Below are 23,459 nucleotides of genomic sequence, written 5' to 3'. Positions count from 1 at the left end.
ATCTGGAACAAGTGTACAGTTCACTTTCTGAGCAGACTGCAGATATTTGGGACTTTTCTGATTGAAATCCATGCGGAGTCTGACACCACTGCAGATTGGAAAAAAGGTTATTTAAAAGAAACCTCATAGCTGTTTAGCTAAAATAGATTACTTTTCTGACACATGCTAGTTTTGAGATTCCTTTATTGCAAAGAGGCCTAAGAAGGGAGAGATCTAATGGTCTGGCTGAGTATAATAGAAATATAATCTTGTTCACTGTAGTCTGAGTGATACATGGACCATATGCCAGAACCCTTCACCATTTTCTTGAAGGAAATGGGAAGCTGATGCTCAGACAGTTTCCATATAGCTGCACTCACAAACCAGAGTGGCCACTAGTGCTGATTAAGTGCTCTTTTCCCAGGGAGCTTTTAGATGTCCCTTTTCCCATCTCCTTTTGGGTTTGGTGGCAGCAGCTCTGCCACCTCAGCCTCTTGCAGCAGGCAGCAGCACCCTATTTGTCTTCTTACCTCTGTGGCAGTTCTGACAGTAGCAGCATGGTGCTCTGTGGCAGCTAGCAGATGGCAGGCTTGGTGACAATATTTGCTCCTACTTGCTGGGAGGCTAGGAATAGGAAGGACAAGAATTAGTTTTTAGGTTGGATTAGGTAATGATCACAGCTGTAGTGGTAGAAGGAGTAAGGGAGGGTTGTACCTGATGGAAAAGGACAAGATTAAATGTTGCGGAGGTGTTATGGCAGGGACATTACCTGCCTTAGCAGATTACAATCAAGAAATGGCAGTTGCAAAAAAAAAAAAATAGCAGAGCCACTTTAACAAGTTAGTGTAAGAAACAGATTTAATGCACGTGGACATATTTTTATTATATTGCAAATGTCTCAAACTAAAGCTCTGATTTTTTTTGAAATCTTTCTGAATTCTGAAGGAGAAAATCATAGGGTGGGGACAGTTAGATTGAGCACTTGAGTACTTGAGTACTGCTGGACCTGGCCTGCTGGACACTGTGGTTTTGGTCCCAGTCTCCATTTTGGAAAAGGGCCTGTTCTTCAGCTTTGTGTTTAATTATGACTTACACTCTGTTCCAAACCCACATGTAGTATATAAGAAGAAAATTTTGCCTCATGACTAATTCAATCTGAAATACACAGAATATGTTAATTTGCTATTTGCTCCCTGGCTTAGTCCACATATGAGCCAGAAATTGAATATGTAAAGTAATGACAAAACCAAAAGTTTCTACGCATCAGTATTCCTAGCAATTGTCAGTTACCAAAGATATTCTCATCCGGTAGAGCATGTAAGTGTTTCCCATACAGGACAAGGGAAAATATAGTCAGATGTCCAGAGAGTATAAATAAGTACAAGTGCAATGCACAGCGAAGTCAGCTGTGCATTGTGTTATGTATTTCCTTTTCTCCTTTGATCATGGGATGCTTCTTGTCAGCCAGGCCACTGTTCCACCAGCTGGCTGGTGTTACTCATGGTAAGCAGCACTCTCTCTCCACGGGAAGCATTTAGTGACTTTGACTCACTCTGATCTGGGCAGGGCCTGCATCTCCACCACTTTAGCATGTACAACTATTTATACTATGGTCAAGTAGGAAGGAAAAAGCCCTGCTCTTCTGATTTCATGGCAATTTTCTGCCCCTGTGATTAAGTGCCAGAAATTGAGAAGGGGAAGTGTGGGAGGGAGTCAAAGCTGCAGTTCTTTATAATGTCAGTCTATAGCATAAACCTCATATAAACACTTTCTCAACGAATGAGCAATGTGCAGTGTTTCATGGCCTGTCAGAGGATGCTGGCTCGTTGCTAATAATGCTCATAGGAAGTGTGACATTTTGGAAGGAGTTTTACAGCAAAGTTTCAAGAATATGAGATTTATTGCTTCTGATAAAGACAGATGTGGCAATGACAAGATACAAGTTGTACCAAATAGCAGACTGGTTCCTAGTGATGCTTCACTAACTGTAATTAGATTGGATGGTCTTTAAATTATATTGCATGCTGTGGCTTGGCTCAATAACTTAACATTAGTCTTTCTAGAGGAGTCATCAGGCTGTAACCAGTGAGATATTACAGACAATGACATAGAAATGTCATTCTTTCCTCTACATTCACCAGGTTATTAGCTGAACAAGCATGTGTTTAATTCCCTATCTTTAAAGAAGAATTACCTTCTTCTTCTGTATGGTAAAACATAATCTCTGTGGAAGCAAAGCTCTTTATAAGTAAGGAGAACATCATGTTATTGCTCTGAAGATCAGTCTTGCAGTAGGACAGAAATTTATTCCTTCCTTATCCAAGAAAAATATTATTTGAAAACCACTAATCTTTCTGTCTTTCAATGACAATCTCTCTCTCTGTTCTTATTATCAGAAAGTACAACTGTCCCTTGAAGTCCACCCTGTTTAGCCTCTGCTTTTAATAAGTACAGGAGAGACCTTGCCCAGCCTTTTGCAAGATGCCACCAGCCCGATAAGCAGATAGCAAGACAAGTTTCAGAGCTCTCTGAGTTTCACCTCTTTACTCTGTGCACTTTGATCTAGTGTCAAAGATGGAATTATCATTGGTTAATGCAAAAGAACATCTTATGGGGGCAAACAATGGCCTGATAGTAACAAATGTCTTCTGCTGCAGGGCAGGACAGAATTCCTCTTTGGACTAAAGTAGTTCCTTGCTTGCCTACTGTCAGTGTACTTAAGCAGTCCAGACTCTTTCAGCAATGAGACTCAGAGTGGTTAAAATACCATTGCACACTTACATGTGGAATATTATCAGATGAATATAGGAATTAATATGGCATCTGCTCCTGAGAACTGTTTCATTTCCTTCTGGTGGTAACAGGATGTGGTGTGTTTTTTTTTTTTTCTTTTCTAAACCACAGTAGCATTCCAGGGATGTGCCATAATATCCTTTTTCTCCATCTGGGAATACTGCATTAGATAATTGTTGCTCACTCTCATCTGGTCATACTCTTTTTTTTTATTAATTTAACATAAAAATATCTTACGCTGTTTCTAGTGTTACTCCCTCTTGTAATTAGTAAATATGCTTAAACCATATTAGGAGATTAGCATTATTGCATTTTATTTATGAGTGTGTCTTTTTAAAGTGCTGCAGGAATTCTCCAAGCACAGACAATGGCTTTGCGTATGGCTGTGCATTGATTTACAAAATGTCACCAGTGGTACATTGCCCTGGGGATGCAGATGATATATGAAATATACCCATCCAGGTTCTGCACACAGACATCAAATTACAGCCTGCTGGCCAAGCTGCAGTGGTATCTATTAATGTATTACTATGCAAGCTGGCAGCATGCCAGCCCATCCCTGAATTCCTTTGGTGGGTTATGGGCCTCCACAAAAAGTCCTTCAGTGTAAGGCTGTAAGGATAAAAGTGACAATTCTCCTCAGGTTTCTCTGGCAGACCTTACCATTGGTACACAATGAAATCTTAGCCTGTGCACTGATTTTCAGTGAGGGGTCTGGATACTCAAAAGGAGAGTGTCAAGCCAAAAAGCTGCCCACCCTAAAGAAGACTGGCTGAGGGCTCAGATTTTTTTTTTTCTCCTAATTGCCTGCATTGCCAGAATCAAAGTAGACTTTGGCTTCCCTGTTTGAAAGGTTATGTAGAAGCAAAATTACAAACACACATAAACTACCCCCAACCCCTCAAGACAACTAAATTTATAGTGATGAAAGGATTGCTTGGTGCCTACAGAAACCTCAGATGACAAGAAGCACGAGTGAAGCCAGCACAGACTCCACTTTTGGACTCAAAAAATGAGTCAGACCTTCATGGACTTTGTGTTTTCCACACCCTGCCAGCTCAGAGCAATGTGACTTTGCCTGCTCCTTCAGAAAAAAGCATTGTACAATGAAGTGACTGTGAAATATCACCATATGATGGTAGTGTGCTTGCCCCTTGTTGGAAACAGAGCATTTAGGACTCATCTAATCGTAGCTGGATTCTTCTTTCCTCTGTTCTTCTTCTGTATTCCAAATTTTGCTGGAAAGCTGCACCAACCTCTGTGAAATTGCTTATCCCATTCAGTACAGGCATTACAATACAAAATTACGTGGTGGCAGGAGAAACCCCATCTGCATCAGTCAAAGCTTCCCCTCATCAGAGGGAAGCTCCCAGACAGCTCAGAGAAAACCACAGTGGACTTTGAGGAAGGTTTTGTGTCTGCCCCCCTCAGCCGAATTGTTCCCATGAGCAAGCCTGAAAGCCTAAGTGGCAGGAATATTTCCCTTTTGTCCTGTCTTCATTTGAGACCAGCTGCAATTCTCCTTAGTTGCCATAGTTATACATAATGCAAATTTTCTTAAATGGGGGCGGGGAGGGGATTCACAGAGACAATCCTGCCCTTTTTGGTCTCTGATAGTGTCAGTTCAGTTCATCTGGGCTGGCAAAGCACCACAGGAGCAGCACTCAGCCCTGCATTGGAGTCGGCAGGGCTGCAAACTGCTCAGATCACCCTGGGTTTTTCAGAGCCATGTCCCTAGGCACAGGCCCGTCTCTTTGTCAGGAGCTTTTCCCACAATAGCAGCTTTCTGCTGAAGAATAACTTTGGAAATATTATTGTCCCAAGCTCAAGAGTAGTCCTGCTTCCTCCGCCATAAGTGGATTCTCACTGCAAAGGAACTGCCTCAATTTCTGAGGCTTTGAGAAAAGCAGGTGCTCTACCAAAATAGCCACAGCCTCATCACCAGGCATATGTGATCCCACTGTCACAAAGGCGTGGATCCCCAGGCAGTCCCTTGGTCAGCAAAGGCTGCAGACACTTCAGGGACCCATTTGGATTCTGTCCATGACAGCATGGGGATTAGGTGGAGGTGCTCTCTTGATACAGGTTTGGGGATTTAAAATACCATGCTGAACAAATAAGATTTTGAGTGCAGGTCTTAGGGTTGACCAACTAGGTGGATGTCTCCTAGACATTCTGTTCTTAAACAGCAGTTTTTTCCTACTCCTATACCTAAAACACTTTTTAAATTTAGTCCAAAGATATGCTCTGCATTTCTTACATTCTTATAATTCATTCATTGCTAAAGAAAAACACTGGTTTTATATAATTTGCAAAATAAACCTTTCCTAGAAATGCTGTTGTTAAAAACCCTAGTTTTCTTTGAGAACATAGCAAGTGGTAATGTAAGAGGTGAAAAATATTTTTAAAAATACTGCAGTCTAATTTGGAATTCAACATTGAAAATTTCAAAGGGCTCTGAGTTATTCAGGTTCAGGTTATGAGACAAAACAGACTCAGGTAAAACTCTTACTATTAAAAAACTAGACATTTATACATTTTCATATGTTAGATAAATCCCAGCAATAATAACTACTGTGCCTACACGTCTAGTGAGGTACAATGTCAAACTCCATTGTACTATAAAGTGGTTAATTAGTGAGTGTATCTTTGTGCGGAGACAAGAAAGTTGCCTTCAGTGGTCAGAGCAAGGATATTTATCAAAGGTTATCTAGGGCATAAACATATTTAAACAATTATATTAAAATATTAGTTAGAAGGTGTTCTTAAGGAGGGCTTTTTTTCTAGTGGCAATTGCAAATACTTCTCGTCATGCAAGCACAAACATAACCTCATTTTGTTTTCCTGTTTGTTCAGAAGTATCAAGGCTCCATGCACTAAGCCCCTCAAAGTCTTAAGCTACCTTTGCTCCTATAAAATGATGTTGCTGTGGTGCTCAGTTAGCACAGAGGGCCACATTCTGGAGCTTTAGTTTGTTTTTTTCATCTGGCTGGCAGACCTGCAGGTTCTTAAATTCACTCTCTAGCTCATCTGGAAAGGAAATGTGTTGCTTGGAAATTAATTGGTTTTGATTTTGTTATTCTTGTTCTAACAATTAATGGTGATCTCTCTTTGGAGTGCATTCTGTTACTTGGATAATGATTATGTCGTCTAGTTTTTGCTTCATTTTGTTTTCTGGTAACATGTTTGTTGTAATGCCATCAAAACTTCCTTTCCAAAATTTCCTTTTCTTTCATTTCCTTTCAGGAAGAGTTACTTAGAAACTTGTAATCACCGCCTCTGGTATTTAGATCCAAACAATCCTATATCAGGTTTCCCACTTCTAAGAGGAAAGGGATACTTGTGTGTGTCAGAAAAGCTCTTTGAGACTGTCCTAGAAGCTCTGGCCATGGGTGGGACACTTGCAGCTCTGCTGGTCTGATCCAAGGCACAGCCTCCTTTCATGAGTTCTGCAAATACAGCCCAGGACTGTTGCTGTTGGTCCCTTTAAAAAGGCTTTCTGACTGCAAACAGTTTGTTTCAAGACTCAAATTGAGACAATTATTGATATATTTTTTCATAATTATAATGAATTCTTGACATCTGATAACAGTATTATTTAGAATACAAAAAAATGAGAACCGTCTGTATTATAGGATGGATTTTCACCTCGTATGAAAGTGAAAGTTTGACTTCGAAGACTCCATCATCTCTGGATTGAGACTATGTGTTATGACTAACTACTATATGTAAGCAGTTTTTTCCCAGAGCAGATTAGCCATGGGTTTTTTCTTTGTAATGGTTTTCCTGATGAAAAAAAAACCCATGCTTTTTAATAGAAATAAAGTTTTCCAACAGAAAAATGACATTTTGCCCTAAACCCCCTCCAGTTTTCTGCCAGGTAAACTGAGCAGGTGGAGTCTCACTACCTTTCTGAAAGGCTTACTTTGCAAGAAGGAATAAGCTTGACGAGGTGCTCAGGTAGAAAAATGTCCCTGCTTCAAGTATGCCCAAATAGAACACATTTAAAGTTTATTTTTCCCATTTGTTTGAGATCTTTATTTCTTCCATGCAGGAGAACCTCCATTTTCCAGTCAGCTCAGTTCTTGAGCCCTTCCTCCAGTTCTGTCAATGAGCTTTTCTGTGACACAGGTCATGCCGCTTTGCTTTGCTCCTCCAAAGAGGGGTGAACAGCTGCGGCCTCCAGAGCATCATTCTTTGTGTCAGCAACATATTTCCAGGCTGAAGAGTCAGAAAGCCAAAATGTCATACTGGTGACCATGGTGTCTCCCCTGGGAGAGCTACCCAAGCTGAACCCTTCCTGCAGCCTTGGCTAGTCCTGCTTTCCCAGCACCACTCTAATGTACAGCAGATGGTTTTCAGCTGCCACTTCGCTGCAGGGCAGCCACACAGCTTGATTCTTCCCCTAGAAAGCTGGTACCTCCCCTTTCTACTTTTGTGTCAGCCTATAGGCTTGCTCCTAGGCAGCCTGATAAGGAGCTTCTCTTAACAGCTATTGAGCCCATGCCTAATAATTCATCTGAACGTACTGCATCCCTGCCTGGTCCCAGTGCCAGGCTGATAAAACGGAGCATTCTGGGTGCTGCTCCACAATTCTTTGGCTAAAGCAGGGAGGCCAAGGGTAAGAACATGTGCTGCAGCTGTTTGCATATTTTGAATGCTTGAGTGTCTGCCAAAATTATTATGAAGAAGTTGGATTTTCTGGTGGAGGCTAAGAGTCTAAACAAATAAATATATTACAAAGCAAATATATACACAGAAGGGGAGCAAGCACTTTCTTCCCAATGGGGAGCTGGAAGGGAGGCAAATCACCAGTTCCTAGATCAGTATGGTACAGGAGTGCCTCAAAATCCAATTGCCTCACACAATCCTAAGGAGTACCTTGCCTCATATAGCCTGGAGAAGAATCTTGCCTCAGTTTGCAGCAGTTTAAGATAACACAGCTGACAAAGCAGGACCTTACCAAGAAACACTATCTCAGAGATCAGGAGAGAAATTGTAGCTCATGAGAGCTGTGTTCAGCTTCAGTTTCACTTGCCTGTGTTTGTGTGAGTGCAAAAGGTAGTTTGCGAAGTTCAAAATGCCCTGAGAAAATACACAGCTGTTCCCTTCATTTAGAAATGAACGACAGCTCAAAAAACCCCTCTGTAATTCTAGCAGTCGTGGTTCTGCCTCTCTCAATGAGTTACAGCTGGCCAGGCACTCATATTCCCTGCAAAATGCTGCTCTGAACCCAACCCCACAGGGCAGCACGGCATGAAGGGATTGCCATAGTAACCATTCTTTGTGTCTCGAAAAACTGACAGACTGTTTTCAGAGGAAATTACATAGAAATGCAGCATTAGCTGTCTTAGGTAAAAATAATACTCCCTTGATGAATCAAATTGCAGGAGACTCAAGAAGCTTGTTTTTTTGGTTTGGATTCAGAAGTTTCTGGGTATGATTTAGTCCAAGTTCATTAGAATGGTTTCTCATTTGTAATCTCTAGAGTTAATGGCTGATTGTGAATATGTATCTTAACATAGTTTTTACTTCTATTCAGAGCACGGATTCATGATCTCCACAGTTATTTATTTTTCACCATTCATATTTTTCTGGTGTAAGATTTCCATGGCTTGAGGCCACAGAAATACGAGTACTATATACCACGAAGCTGTCAAAGGAAGTAGTACTATTAAAAAATCTAATTGGATCTGACTTGATTTCATTTTGTTGAACTTAAGCCTTAAAAGAATGTGTAAAGCTTTCAGCCTGGCTTGGAAGAAGGTCATAACTGTAATGCTGCGCATGGGACAGCTCACCCATTTATCAAGTGGTCCTTCAAACTTTATGTTTGGAAAGAATACAAGTGGATATTCAACATATAAACATCTAATCTTTATGAAATTTAATATTTATTATCAAACTCATCTGATCAAGGCTTTGCAAGAGCTACCAGCAATGTGTCTGCAATTAGAAACCTACAATCTTTTCTGATTTCACTAAGAGAAATCATAACAAAGAGTGATAGTTCCCAAGTTACAATACACTTAGCACACTTTGAGCCTTTCATTATATTTTATTAATGGGTACCAGTTATAAAATAGGCCATGGAATATTACCATAGAATTATTCCTGCAATTTGCCCCTAACTTCTGGCAGAACTACCTCCAATTCTTTTTTTTTTTTTTTGTTAAAAAAGACATTTCCATTAGACTGTGTACTTGAGGATCTGAAAGCATTTGAGTAGATTTCTTGGCCCCAAGTATGTTTTAAACGAACAACAAGATTTCTGAAGATTCTGCAAGGCCAACATCTTGAACAGAAAAGCTGGGGGTTTAATTACTCATTCCCATATGTGAGTCTGCCAGAAAATGTATGTGAAAATTAGTAGCTAGCATGGTTAATCAATATTTGCTGTAATATCATGCTTCCATACTATGGGTGCTGACCGTAGGAGAATTCTTAGTGGAATCAAATATATTTGGAAAAGAGATTTGAATGGAGAGCAAAGATAAATAAACCCTGGCTGTTTTTCTAGAGATCACAGATTTGATTCTTTGCATGGAAAGAACTTTACAGTGATGGCTTCAGAACAAAGAAAAGATTTTGTTGAAATTCTGAAAGGAAGCATGCCAAAAATTCACAGTGAGAATGTTCAGACATGGTTTCTGTGCCAGTAGTTTGCTGGGTTGTGTTAGGAAGATATGCACTGTGAGACAGAAGATCGGATGAACTGTTGCAAAGTGATAATAAAGCACGAGGGTTGATGTTTTTCTAAACTTTAAAAATCATAGTAACCAAGGTAGAAATAATAAAGCAACTCCTAACTTGACAACAACCAGCAATCTGATATTGTAAGTCAAAGGCAATTTAGCTAAAATGTCTCATTTTTAGCAGCTTTTCAAAAATTTACAGTCTTCATACCTGAAAAGTGACACTGGGGCATTGTGGTGTTTGGTGAGGAACATGGATGCACGCTCAGTGTGATTTACTGGATTTGAAAAAAGTTACAAAACTAGAATTTGAAAGACAATTTAAATCTGTTTGGAGATAACAAATGTAAAGAGGCTTAGAAGCTCTAAGCACCTACTGTCACCCCATCAAAACATGTATTAAATGTTTTCATTTAAATGTGAGTATATGACTAACTTCAGATGTCAATATTTAACTACAGGAATATTTTGCTAGGATTTTTTGGTTTGTTTGTTTGCTTGTTTGGGGTTTTTTTTATAAGAGTGGTGATGTTTTAAGAGTGGGATGGAGGATTTCTCATTTCTTGTTTTTGGGGAACAGAAAGATTTTCAGGCTGGCTACATTTGCCAACACACTGATTATCAAAATATGACGAGGAGATCAAATTTCAGAAGCATGGCTCAGTCCAGTTTTCCTCCAAAGCAGGACACTAGCACAAGATTATGAAACCATAAATAAACACATATGAAGTTTCCCTGTGCTTTTAAAGATTTACTTTACTTTTGATTTTCAGTTTGTCCTCACTACTCTGGGAGGCCCTCGTGATGCTGACTGCTTGGTTTTCTCCACCAAAAGACCAGGCAGTCCTGATATCACCTGGGTACAGTCTTAGAGAGATGAAGATATAAACAGAGTTGTCACCAAGGGGTTTGGAGGCACTGAGCAAGTTAGATGCACGGGCAAATCAGACCCATGACATCCTCTTTTTCTTTCTATTTCGGTTCATTGCCACTTGCCCTTTATCTTCTTCCCCAGCAACCCCCAATACACACCATAATAGAAACAGCAAAACCTTCCTACTGTACACAGCGTGTAGCCAGGTTTAAAGACATATTGGAGTTATATTTGCTTCTTAGTTAATCCAAATCTTTCCACACTCTCCAGGCTCATATCGCTGTGCAAAGGTGGCCAGTGTGAGAAGTGTCACTGCTTTTTCCTTGAAATCCTGTACAAAACATTAAGAATTGGGGAGCTGCTTTTTGCTCACTGACATATTTTTTTGTGTCATTTCAGCTCTATGATGGGCCTAATGTACAATCCAACCTGATAGGCACTTTCTGTGGACAGTCTCTTCCACTGGCAGGGAGCACTACAGGGACCAGCCTTCATGTGGAGTTTTATTCTGATGGACTGAATGCCAGAAGTGGCTTCCAGATGCTGTGGCATGTTAATGGTAAGTTAGCCACGTTTCCTCTGGGAGGGTGGGTTTCCTTCCCTGTATGTTTGGTGGAGTCTCAGCTTATGCCACTCTATGCCATCTAAGTAGAAATAACCCATTACAGTTCTAAAAACATTGGATTTCCTCATAATTCTTTAAATATTTTCCCAGTCAATGTTTCTGCACATGTACACCTTCGAAGTTTGTCTACTCAGACACTGAGAGCTGTTAGTGAAATATGCCTTCATTTCCAAGAGTAGGAACAGAGATGAGCAGCATGTCTAGAATGTCTGTACTGAACAGAAGATAGATGCTGTTACAGGGTAACCATGAGTGACTTGGGCTTTCTAATGGGATCATTCAGCCCTCAGTTTTCCCCATTTCTATAGACTAGTGTGTTCTTTGCAGGCTTCTGTCTAATTTTGTTTAGCAGCACTTGTTTTCTTGGGTAATGTCCACTTCCAGCTGCCCCCCACCCCACTTGTCTGCATGAAATAACATTGGCCAGGATGTGCTTTGAGTGTTTGTTCTCTTGTTTTTACATGTCATGAAGATTGTCACAGGCCTTATTAAATAGGCAAAAAACTATGCCAGTTATAAACAAGTCTGTATAACTGTACAACTGCAAACTGTGCTTGCTGTTTCTTCCTCAGTGATGCTACAAATGCAATTTTTTTTCACTCTGCTTATTTAACAGCAATAGTGGACTGTAACAAGATTAAATCATGTGCCATTGTACATCCCGTCTAAGGAGATCCAACCTTGAAAATAATTAAATTGCCCCAGTTGCCCTGTCTGTCTAATCAGTTCACAGCATTCAGGTTTGACAGCATTGTGAAGCAGCTGAAGTGGGCTGCAGAGGCCCACTGTGGGTTGCTGAGGTGTGTGGCATTCTATAAGCTGTTTGAATAGGAGCTCCTTGCACCTACCACAGACTGCTGGCGCTTGTGGGCTCCCAAAGGGCTCTCATTGGCCAGACAGTGGTGCCTTGCATTCAGTGGGGGTGAATGAAGGAGCATTTCTGGCTAAAGGAGGGACACATGCAGGAGGAGTGGGATATGTGCAAGGAGCCAGCAGGGGAAGGGCTGCAGCACAAAGCTATGTTCTTGTGCTTTGGGGTGATGTCATTCTGGGACTGCACAAAAGAAGACAAAGTGGAGGCTTTTATGCACAGCCAGATGACATCAGCTCCATACAGTAGCCATGGTGCTGGGTTAACTTGCTTTTCTAAAGCTCTCAAAGCTTTCCAAAATCTGCCTGCATGGTAAACACTCTTGTGCTTTTCCTCCTTTCCCACTCCTTTGCACTCCTTTTCTTCACTGACACATTCACCTCTCCATCAGACAGCGCTGCCCTTCTGCTAATTCCTGGACACTACACTGCAGCCTAACGCTGCACAGGGCACAGACTGCTAATGTGAGACTGTGTCTAAGGAGCTGACCAGGATCTGTAGAGTCAGATAGGTCTGGCTCTTAGGGAATGTCATTGCTGGCTCTGAATGTCACGGCCGTGACTTCTGACAGCTTGCAATGTGAGTGCAAGTTCCTCCAGAACTAACCACAGTTGTCAGCTTTCTGTTCATTGCAAGCACTTCCTTTTTTTTCCTCAATTGGTATGATGCACAAATATGGCTATTCCTCTTACTCTTGGGGGCTATGCTGTCTGGGCATATACTGTTGCCCTAGACCAGATAAAATTAAATATGTCCCTGTGGTCAGGGTGCTATATTTGCCTCTCCCTTCTGAAAAGATTTCAAGAGCACAAAAAAAAAAAAATCACTAGAAAAAGTCTCCTGGTACAGGGGAAACTTATCAGGAGTTGCAGCCTTTGGTTGGATATTTCAGAGTGAAGCATTCAGGTCCCTTCTTCCCCGAGGGCAAATCCCTCAGAGAATCTACACCCCGGTCTGGTAACATCTCACCTGACATGAAAATAACAAGGCTACAAGTATTGCTGAGAGAAAAGCTTTTATTTCTGCTCAAGTGACAAATGTGTGCTCTAGAGTTCAAGCTGCTATGAACTATTTCTCAGACCATCCCTGTGCCCCTTAACTGGCTGCTGTGAAACATCCATGAGATACATATCAAGGACATTCACATGCTTTGATGGTAAAGAGAGCAGCACTTACATTTGACACCATGTGCCTGATACAGTTTGCTTCAGACACTCTTCCCAGAACCTTTTTCACAGTTATAAGGTGATCAAAAAAAGCCAAAAGCTTACCTCATTGATGACTGACTTGAATTGCCCCTCCTGCCACACATGACAAAAATTTCAACTGGTTTGATTTAAAATATTTGCATCTGATCTTTCCAGCTGCTGTATTGAAGGAAACCCACTCTTTAGGCTTTTGCAAAGACAGAATTAATAACTGATCTTAGGACAATGCTGTTATTTATGCTTAAAGATGTCCTATATAATTTTAACTTGGATGGAAAGTTCTAGTGCAAATAATTCAATTTAAAAATGGTTATGGTTCTGAAATAACACTTTTCATATAAGGGGCTTTTAATAATGAGGATAGATTTAGAGTAGATTTGGCTAAATCAGTAAGCCAAGGCCTCAAGAGGATTATTCACTAGAGGAAAGCTTGAATCTGCAAGGTGCTTATTCCACTTCTGCTCTATTTTAGGAAGCTTAATATGGGCAAATATGTTTGGGGGCATATATTGGCCCTTTGAGAAAGAACAAACTCTTGGTAACAGTCTGGATGTTGCAAAGATGGAATGTCAATTGCATTGCTTTCCTTAAAAAAAAAATAAAAAAACTCAGGAGGCTAAGAGGGCAAAGTTCTCTTAGTGCAAAATTACACCAGTGACAACTGTCACTATCTGAGAAGACACATATTTCCTAGAACCGCCACCTACCTTATTAAGCAATGTGCATGTAGGAGCTGACTGATTTAGATATACATCTCTATTTCATTGGAAGATCACTCACTTGGCTGCTTGGCTGTCAGTAGAGCTTATAAATTTAATTGTCTCTTCTCTGCATAGTCGAAATTTGCACCCACTATTCTTTTTGTCTCACATATTCAGTATATGTGTCAGATAAAATGTTAAATAGTTTGTTAGTTCTTCAGAGAGGCATAACAGAAACAGAGGTTAGATTAAGATACTGAAGCCCTTGACTGCCAACAGTTGTCAGGCATCCATTAGGATTGCTGAAAAGAATATCACACTGCAGGTCAACAAGGGAGCTGAGGCTCAGATTTTCTGAGCCTGAATCATAGCTCTGTTTTTGATTTCTTATGTTGCCTTTGACAAATTGACGTTTGTTCAGTTTTCAAAAATGACTATTCCTTTTCAATATCTTTCTGTCACATTAAGTCTAAGGATGCACAGAGTGTGATCTTTTGAAGTCCTGAGCGGTTGTTTTGAGTTGTGGGTGCTACCATGTTCAGAACTGGCTTTTTATGTTGCAGTCTGACTATTAAAGACATAGTCATGTTCTCTATGAGAGCTAAGGATGAATTTATTTCTGTTTCTTCAACAACAAACTTCTGTTTCTTCTGTTTCTTCTATTTCTTCTGTTTCTTCTGTTTCTTCTTCTCTTTCTTCTCCTGTTTCTTCTTTCTGTTTCTTCTTTCACCTCCCAAATTAATACATAACAATAGGGGCCAGAATTTTCTTAAAATACTTGTTTCTGAACCATTCAATCAATGCCTGAGAGCTGGAATATGGGTTTGTGTTTTTTTTTTTAAACACTGAACACTGGCAGCTGATATGGGAACTGTGGCCATTCTGTATCTTAGAGGATTCAGCTCCTGTTTAAATGCCTAAATTTGCATTTAATGTCTCTGGCTCCCAGCAGTCTATCTTTATTTATTATTTATTATAAATCTTACTGATTTCAGATTGGAACATACTGAAAAAATACCAGAATTCAGGAGACTGATTAGTGATCAACTAATCAGAAAGCAGAAAAAACCAAAACAGTATCTCACACAAATTTTTACTCTCTTGCATAAATCCTCATCACAAAAATGATTCCACTTTATCCATTGCACAGTATTCTATAACTAAACCTACTCAACAGAGCAAAATTTTTCAGAATCAAATCCAAATTATACTTCATGCTAGTAAGTATTAGTTTAGTACAGGCAAATGTTTATACTGTGTCTTCCTTGCAGTTAGAGTCAGTTTATGTTTACTGAAATGTTTCACCATGAGCACCACAACTGGAAAACTCTGAATCCTTTCATTTCTCTAACTCTGATTTTACAGGAACAGTGCCAGTTCACTTTAACCTTTATGGACAGGATTTTTCTAGCATGTGGCTAAAACATACCCATGAATAAATCTGAAAACCTTGCAAATAAAAGAGATTTCCACAGATTACTAAATTTCTGTTCTGCTATAATTATTTATGAGAATAGGGTTTCTTCTTTGGTTAATGAACAGCATCTGCTAACCAGACAGGCAGTAATATGGAAAGATCTATAAATCATTCCTTGCACAATCTTCAATGAATACGTAGATTTTAGTCAGAGGAAAGCAAAACCACCAAATATATGTTTCCTAAGCTTTCTATTTGTTGTCTGATTTCCTAGCAACTAACACCAAAGTAGGTAGTTGTTTTAAGTTGTTTTAAGGGAATTCCAGGACCTTTACACTACTAAAAAAGTATCTCCCCTTTCTTTTTTTTCCTCAGTTTAACTGCAGGGCTGAAATTTCCAAAATTACTGCATGAAGGTCAGCACAAATTGGGTATATGCTGTATGCAGTTCAGCTGCAAGAAACTTTTCCACAGTGCAGCTGTCTGCATATCTGTCTACATACAGCAAGACCATGTATTTCTGGGCTGAGAATGTTCCACTAGAAACAGAATGGTTTGGGATTTTTCACTATTATTTCAGTGAGAGCTGAAGTCATACAGCTACTTATGGGTTCTGCTTCTGCATTTTTATGTACTCCTAAAGATCACATTTTTTTACTTTGCTGCCATAAACAGCACAAGTTCCATTTATTTGAATAGAAGCAAAATCTTATCTGATGTTTGCAGACAAATATAAACATTGTGAGAGTTGGGAGAAGGTTTATATTCATGTAATGAATCAAAGCTTTTTAAGCATTTCAGAAAGTTATTCTATTATTATTTTTGTTTTCTTATTTTAGTGTTGCAATGTAGCTAGTAAGTTTAAAGGTAGGAACACTTTTTTTAATCCCCTAAGTATTTCTGTAAATACTTTGTTAAAATCCACTATCTGTATTTTCAGAAAAGCACAACAGAACTGATTCTTACCTCATCCATATGAGGAAACATAATATATAGACTTTCTGCCAGCTGGCCAGAGGTTCAGAGATTGTGCTTCTGCTCTGATGTGGAGGTTTCTACTGGCATATGCACTTTAGTCAAAACAATTCAGATGTGAAGTTCACATATTTGCAAAGATCAGTGAGTTCTTTTTTCAGCTATTTGTCAGTGAACACTTAGGCATAAACTCAAGCAATTCTGATCTGTTTGCAAACAATTAATAAATTATTGGCAACATGAGTTTCACACATTCATTATAAGAAATGAATCACAGAGACCTAAACTTTACCATCATTTTATTGGAGCACTTAAGAAGAATCACTTCATTTTAACAAAAAGCCTTTTCTGGGAACATTTGTAGTTGGAAGAAAAGAAACAGGACTTTAAAAACAGTTTGACCTTCTTACTCATGTGCTTCACATACCTCATCTAGAGAATATTGATTGAGCTCAGAGAAAATATAAACCTCTCTGGAGAGGGCGTGTGAGTAATCTGAATGCTACCTACAATTCACAAGGAAGAAAGGTCTGTGTCTCAAAGCACAGCACACAAGCTTTCCACTCATCAGAGCCATTTCGAGTTTAAATAAAAAACATGTCTTTTGTGGCTATCAGGAAACTGTTAGTAGGAGAAGCTGAGTCATAACTGCCTGTTTAGTTTTAAAATGTTCCCAGCTTTCTTCAGGCTGAGATAAACAGCGATTGGCTTTGTTCTCGCCTGCTGAAACTCCCCTGCCTCCCTGTTCCCACCCCCTCAGGAGCAGAGACATCAAGTCTATTTGTTGAAAAATCATTCTGTTTTCCAAGCTGGCAAAGCAGCTTTTTCCTCCTGAAATCTGTCCTAAGTAGCTGTGTAAATCCAGCTGGTGAGGGGAAAGAAAGCGAGTAACTCACCTGGCAGTTCCACTGTAAAGCTCCTCTGCTGCTGACATCTTTCTTTCTCCAGTTATAAAACCTCAACGACCTGATTTCTTTTGAGAAAAATTAGTCCATCTTCTAATGGCACTGGGGGAGAAAGGTGTAGTGGGTTACACTGAGCTTTCTTCCTCTCCATCTCTCTGATGAAATGTTCATGGATATCAAAGTTTCAGGGACTTAACATTTTTCAGTGCTGGCAGGCCTCAGGGAAGGAAGTGCACTACCTTGTTCTGTGTCTCTCCTAGGGACTGAAGGCAGGATTGGTTTGAAATACACTTTAAATCTTCTTTAGCTCCTAGATTGAGACACCCAGTAGCTTGACAGTTTAACTTTGTGGCTGCAGGGCAAACCACATCAGACTGCAGTGAGTTGGGGAAAAGGAGAAGAACTAAGCCTGTGCCAATTCACCAGTGAGGTCCAGTTCAGCTATGTAAAGATTTTCCTGGGTTATAGCTAACTATTGTTCAACTGTGAGAGCTCTTCTGTTTAAAAGGTGGTTTTCCAGTGAGTACTAGGTGATGGACTGACAGAGATCAGTGTTACATTGCTGTCATGGCTGGAGTCTTCTTCACATCTGTATTTGGACATCTCTTTTTTAGCTTAAAATAGCTTCTTATTACTTTGATCCCTTTCAGACCTGCTGCTCTTTCCCCTTATAGATTTTTATTTTGTAGTCCAATAGCCAACTGTGATAAAGCCAAACCCAAGTTTTCAGTAAGGACCTGAAAGACCCCATGGTCTTTCAATGATGATGATGATGGCAAATGCTTCTGGGACTTAGCAGCCACAGAAGGTGTTAAGGAAAGTATTTGCATTTAACTAAAGATCTTGATCTATAGCTTCCTGAAATAAAAAAGAAAGCAATAGGCAGAGCAATGACCAAAGATACCTTGTTCAAGTTGCAAATTATTCTTAGACTTAGAAGAGATTAGATGAGTTTTGCATATATGTGTGGATTAGTTGAGCAGGTCAAAGGGGTAATTTATTTGTTTTATGTTATAAAATATGTCCTATAAATAATGGTTCTGATACAAACACTATTTATCACTTCTGACATACTGCAGTATTTGCCTCTGGACATATAGAGCTCATGGTTTGTTAGATGGCTTTATTAAGTATTTTGGGGCTTTTTTGCATGTGACAGAACCTTCCCTCTGGAGATGAAGCCAGAGAGATTGATGGAGTGTGGGCATTACTTGCAAAGCTCGAGTGACCCTATAAAAGCTGTGTGAGCAAAAGATAGTGCCTAAATGAAACACCTGGGGGTTTGTAATTTAGAGAAGAAAAAATGGTGCTGCAAGGCAGAGCAACACACTTGTAAAACCAGATCAAACACTTTCTGCAGGTGACAGATACACAGCCACCCTCTTGGCTTCTCCACAGGTGAAGTTTTGCCATGAATGTAGCTGATCTAAGTCTTCTCTGACACTGGGAGGGCTGCTGTGCTTTCCCACCTTGCTGATGCCTGCACTTGGGGACTGAGTCAGGGATAGCATCTTCAGGAGGCTGGTGCTGCACTTACAACATCTCCATAAAGCAATGGTGAAACTGTAGTCTCAGATGTTCAGCTGCTTTGTGCTGTCAAATCAGGGCCTACATTTGATCCATTGCTTTGCTGCTTTTCTTTTTTTTCAATCTAGCTCATGATATGCAAGAACTTAGTCACCCAGGGGGCTGGGGAGTGATGTTAGGAAGTAATTTCTTATCTGAAAATAAAAATATGTAGCTTTTCAAACATGGCTTGTCTTACAATTGCACAGTTCCAGTTGAATTAAAAAAAAAAGAACATTACACCCACCAAGTGTCAGAAAGCCAATTTATCCACTGTGACTTGGCAGCTTGTAATCATGCTCAGTAGGCTGAGGGAAATTGTATTGTCTTTAATTTTATGATTTCTAAAGCAGTGGGAAATACATTTTTACAACAATAGGAAGCCTTCTCCATGATAACTTAACTTGTGTGTTAATTGAACTAAGTAAGAGCTGAGGATGGATCTGATTCAGCTTTCTAGAACTGATAAAGTTCAAGGCCAATACAAAAAAACGTCACTTCTTGTGCTCTGTGTCTCAATTTGTTCAGCTGTCAAAGCAGATGCTGAGGTATGGAATAAAACATACCCAAACAGGAGGCAAAGTACTTACTGCATAGGCAGCGCAAACAGGGCTAGCCTGCCATTCTTTTCCTGGGTTCCCTATGATAGATCAGACCCTCCAGCCCAGAATAGACATTTGTCTATGGAATGGATGCTACTGCCTGTCCTTATTCCAGAGCTCCTCACTGACAGGCTGCTTTGCTGTGTTGTCAGGCTGTGGAGGAGAACTCTCTGGCCCTTCTGGTTCATTTCACAGCCCTGGCTACCCCAGCAGATACCCAAGCAACAGGGAATGCATCTGGTACATCCACACAGCACCTGGCAGCAGCATTCAACTCACCATTCAGGAATTCGACATTGAATATCACCCAAACTGCAGCTATGATGTTTTGGAGGTAAGAGCATTATATTTACTCCACTGAAATACACAAGTTACATGGATTTCTGTCTGGAACAGATAATCCCAAGAACTGCAGGAACAGAACAAACAATTCTACTGTGGCTTCCCATTTCTACTGTGGTTAGTTAGGTTTCACAGGTATTGTCACAGAAGCCACAATGCTCTTATTATTTCTTGCTTTTATGTCTTTGGTGTCTGTATATCATAATCAATAATGATGCTAGGCACTGTACTCTTCCTAACAAGAGACAAAACTGTTTTGAAACAGTCTTAAAAAGTCCATCTTTTACAAAGAATTAAATGTAGGGTGCTGTGCCATGGAGACAATTTCCCGATGTAAAGGAAGATAATGGATCGCTGTGTGGATAACTAAGGTGAGACTTTGTGTAGGACCTTCCAAGGAAATGGTAATATTTATAACCTTCAGTGATGAAAACTATGAAGAATCTTTGTACTCAGAAAAAAAGACTAAAAGAAGAGGAAGTGTCCTAGTCATGTTAGGGTGGTGGAACAAGGAGAAAAGGTACCCCTCTAAGGGTGTACTGAACTGTAAGGGCCCCATAAGACTGGATGACCCTGTTATGTATGACATCTTTTTGCTCATGTTGGGAAGCAGATAGGTGACCAATCTCAACTAATGGAGTTGAATACACTTTCAGTGCAGGAAGAAGGGATAGGAAGTAATTTCAGGAAGAAACTCTTTAGAATTACAGATTTTCTAGATTGTTCTCACTAGAGACATTTGAGATCACTGATGCAAGTAGAGTTGTTGGGAGTTTTGTCGATGTTAATTCATGGGTGACACTTTAAACTTTTTATAATGAACCCAAAAGATTAAGAGATTGTGTACCATTCTGCTGGAGTCTTTCTTCTGCTCTTTTCCTGGTGATGTGATGTGTCACCAGCATAGAGTTAGATAGCTTTCTGTCCAGCAGCCATACCTACTCACTGCTGCCCATTCCCACATTAGTAGCTTTGATTTCTCCAGCCTGTATTACTTAGTGCACACTAAGCAGCATTGTTCATGGAAAACTTAACCCACATCCTAAGGCAGGTCCTGAATATACAGCTTCCAGATAGATAGATAGCTAAACATTTGTATGAGTCGAAGAGATGTGTAGCTTAACTCCAGCTTTCTGGCTCTAAAACAGGCTTCTCTAGCTTAGCAATGCTGTGGAAGTCTTGACCAAATGGACACTGTGCTTTGAGTATCCTATTGACTTTGGGATTTCTGTAGGATGTGGGTGTAAGGAAGTTGGTCCATGAATTCTCCATCAATAGCATTGGCAAGTATGGCTGTATGTCACATTGCTGACACCAGGGACTGTGAGGTGACCTGTATTTTCTGGTTTGGGTATTGATGAAGTCTGTTGTATTGCATCTACATTGTTGTTTGCTCCCAGAATTATTAGATTGAAGTTAATCTGCCTGTAGGCTTGAGTTGTGTCTCTGTTGACCAGAGGAATCCATTAAACAGCAATCTAAGTCTGCTGTGCATGACCACTTCTTGAATAGTCCCAGAACAATGCCCACATCTGCAGATTGTCATCTAGGAGCTATCATGATCCAGTAAGAGTACAGGTGGCTGCCAACCATTTGTTTGACAACTCTTCGACTGGAGAGGTAGGGCTGGCCTAAAACCAACTGAGTGCATTGCTGGACACAAACTGCTTTAAGAAGCTGATTAAGAGGATCCTGCAGTTTTCTGCTATGTGTCCCCAAGCAAGGTATTCACCTTAGGTCATAGGTTTTCTTTCTTTACCATTTGAAGCCTAGTTGCTATGCTTTGCTTCTTCCCAACCTTACTCATTCATCTGCACAGACACCCACCTTGCTGTTTGAGCTCCTCTGCCTTCCTGCCCTCAGAATTGGCATGCCTCTGAGTTACTTGTCTCCTGACCTTGGTTCATCTGGTTCCCAACACCTGGCTTTGATCTGCTGACAGATAACCTACTGTAAATCAGCTTACTGGGGAAAATTGGTTCATTCCTTAGTGCAGGATCAAAGGTCCTGCCTGGCAGTGTAGAGCTTGCCCTGCCAAACTGAAGGCACTTGGTGGAGTTTTATGTACTTTTCCACATGCATATTTTCTTCTTTTATTATAAAATTACACATTCACAGCAGGATTGACACAGTCTGCACAGAACAAATGATGACTCAGATTTAGGGTCAACCATTTTCAGAAGCTGCTCTATCTTGTCATCTTCTTTCCTTTAGTTGTCTACATAAGTCCAAGCTGAAAACCACACACACATATTTGCAAAGTGTTAGAAAAAAAGAGGTTCCTAGTGTGCTTTTCAGTGATCACTAAGGTTCCAAATGTCTTTCAGTCTCACATTATCTTCCCAAGAATTTCCTGTCTACCAGTTCTTTGGGTTTGGAAGTCTGATTTTTCTCATAGTTATTGTTCCAATTTTACTTTTTCCTTATCTCTGAGTAGTGAGTTCTACCGCTTCCTGCTTTCTTTCAAGTCAAACAACTTTCCAGTTGTAATAGAAAGTCAAAATCAGTACAAAAGTAGCTCTGCAGTCTGCTGTCCCTCCATGTCCCATTAACTCTCTCTACTACCTGAAATAAGCCATCTTGTAATAAATATTTCCCAGTAATCACAAAACTTGCTCTTATGGATGCATTTAGCTTTTGGTTAGAAACACCCTCATCCTTTTGAGCTGTCAGAGAATTGTACAAAAATTCTAAGAGATCTTTCCCATTGCAGCCACTTTCCTGCTAACTTCATTTTTATACCATAATTTCTTGAACATTTCTCTCTTGCACATTTGCCTGAAGCATACTTGTTTTTGTAAAATGCAGCATCTCCCTTCCCTTTCCTTTGACAATGCCTCTTAAACAAGCTGTCCTTTCCCTGTCAGTATCTCAGAACTGCTGTATGTTTCACCAAGACTGGTGAATATTTTTTTTTTATGTGAAAACCTCAGGTTATCCCCATGGCTCAAGTGTTTGATACATTCTCCTTTAATCTTTCTCCCTGTTTCTTTTATGACACTGTTGCACCGTCTTTTTTTCTTCCTCATCAAATTCCCTTCCTTTTATTAACATCCAGAAGCAAATTTTAAGTTGTTCATAAAGATGTTTCCTAGAAATGTTTCATGGAAATAGGAGCCATTATTTTGGACACAATGAAAGAGTTAAATAATTTTTGTAATGGCTTCTATTGAAAAAACACACATAGAGGAAAATTACCATGTCTGCTTCATTAAATTATGACACCTTCTCCTTAGTACAGACCAGATTGTTATAAATATGTCTGTCTCACCAAGATGTAGCTCTGAGCTGAAAAGGAAGGAACACTCTCAATCTGTTGCACTTCCAAGTCTTTATTAGATGCTTTGGTCTTCTCATTTAAATATAAAGAAACACCAAATATTACCAAAGTTCTTGATTCTTTGTCAAAGCCACGCTCTCTCTTTGCTGGAAGTTATATCTGAACAGAGATCAGTGTTATTCCCAGAAAATCTGTGTCATGAGGGTGACCAACCACATAAAAACAGCTTTCTGTTGCTCATAACTCTGGAATGCTGACTGTTAACAATAAATGGAGCTAACGGGGCAGAAGCAAATGATAAGAACAGATTAAAACCATGGGCTTTACGTCAATGTCCTGCAGTACTGTTATGCCATCCAATACCACTTTATCTCTGGATCAGGTACTCTGGTCAGACTAGCTGGTTTTGTTTTTATTTTTATTTTTGGTTTTTTTCAGCTCAGACATCCTATGACTCTTTGTGAACCACACCCTTGAATTCATTCTTTCCATCCATTCTCTTTTCCCTCTTTTTTTTTTTTCATGTGGTAACTATTGGTTTTCCTCTTTGGAGCCAAATATAATATTTTATTGTTTTTTGTCATGGAAACACTTGAATTTGTTTTTGTTCCAGCCCTTGTGAAAGC

General features: G+C 39.9%; 1 protein-coding gene across 2 annotated transcripts in view; it reads left to right on the top strand.

The window, feature by feature from the left end:
• The window catches only part of CUBN (cubilin), a 143,353-nt gene that overhangs the window by 45,401 nt on the left and 74,493 nt on the right, over positions 1–23,459 (top strand). For both annotated transcript variants that reach the window (XM_064634368.1, XM_064634362.1), the window contains exons 28-29: positions 10,741–10,900; positions 19,364–19,545. In XM_064634368.1, the coding sequence (XP_064490438.1) occupies positions 10,741–10,900; positions 19,364–19,545 (342 nt within the window). The remainder of the gene's footprint in view (positions 1–10,740; positions 10,901–19,363; positions 19,546–23,459) is intronic.

The sequence above is a fragment of the Pseudopipra pipra genome, chromosome 1 (assembly GCF_036250125.1).
Source record: "Pseudopipra pipra isolate bDixPip1 chromosome 1, bDixPip1.hap1, whole genome shotgun sequence".
Classification (NCBI taxonomy): domain Eukaryota; kingdom Metazoa; phylum Chordata; class Aves; order Passeriformes; family Pipridae; genus Pseudopipra; species Pseudopipra pipra.
The sequence above is the reverse complement of the archived record's forward strand: the minus strand, read 5'-3'. Positions and strand labels throughout refer to the sequence as shown.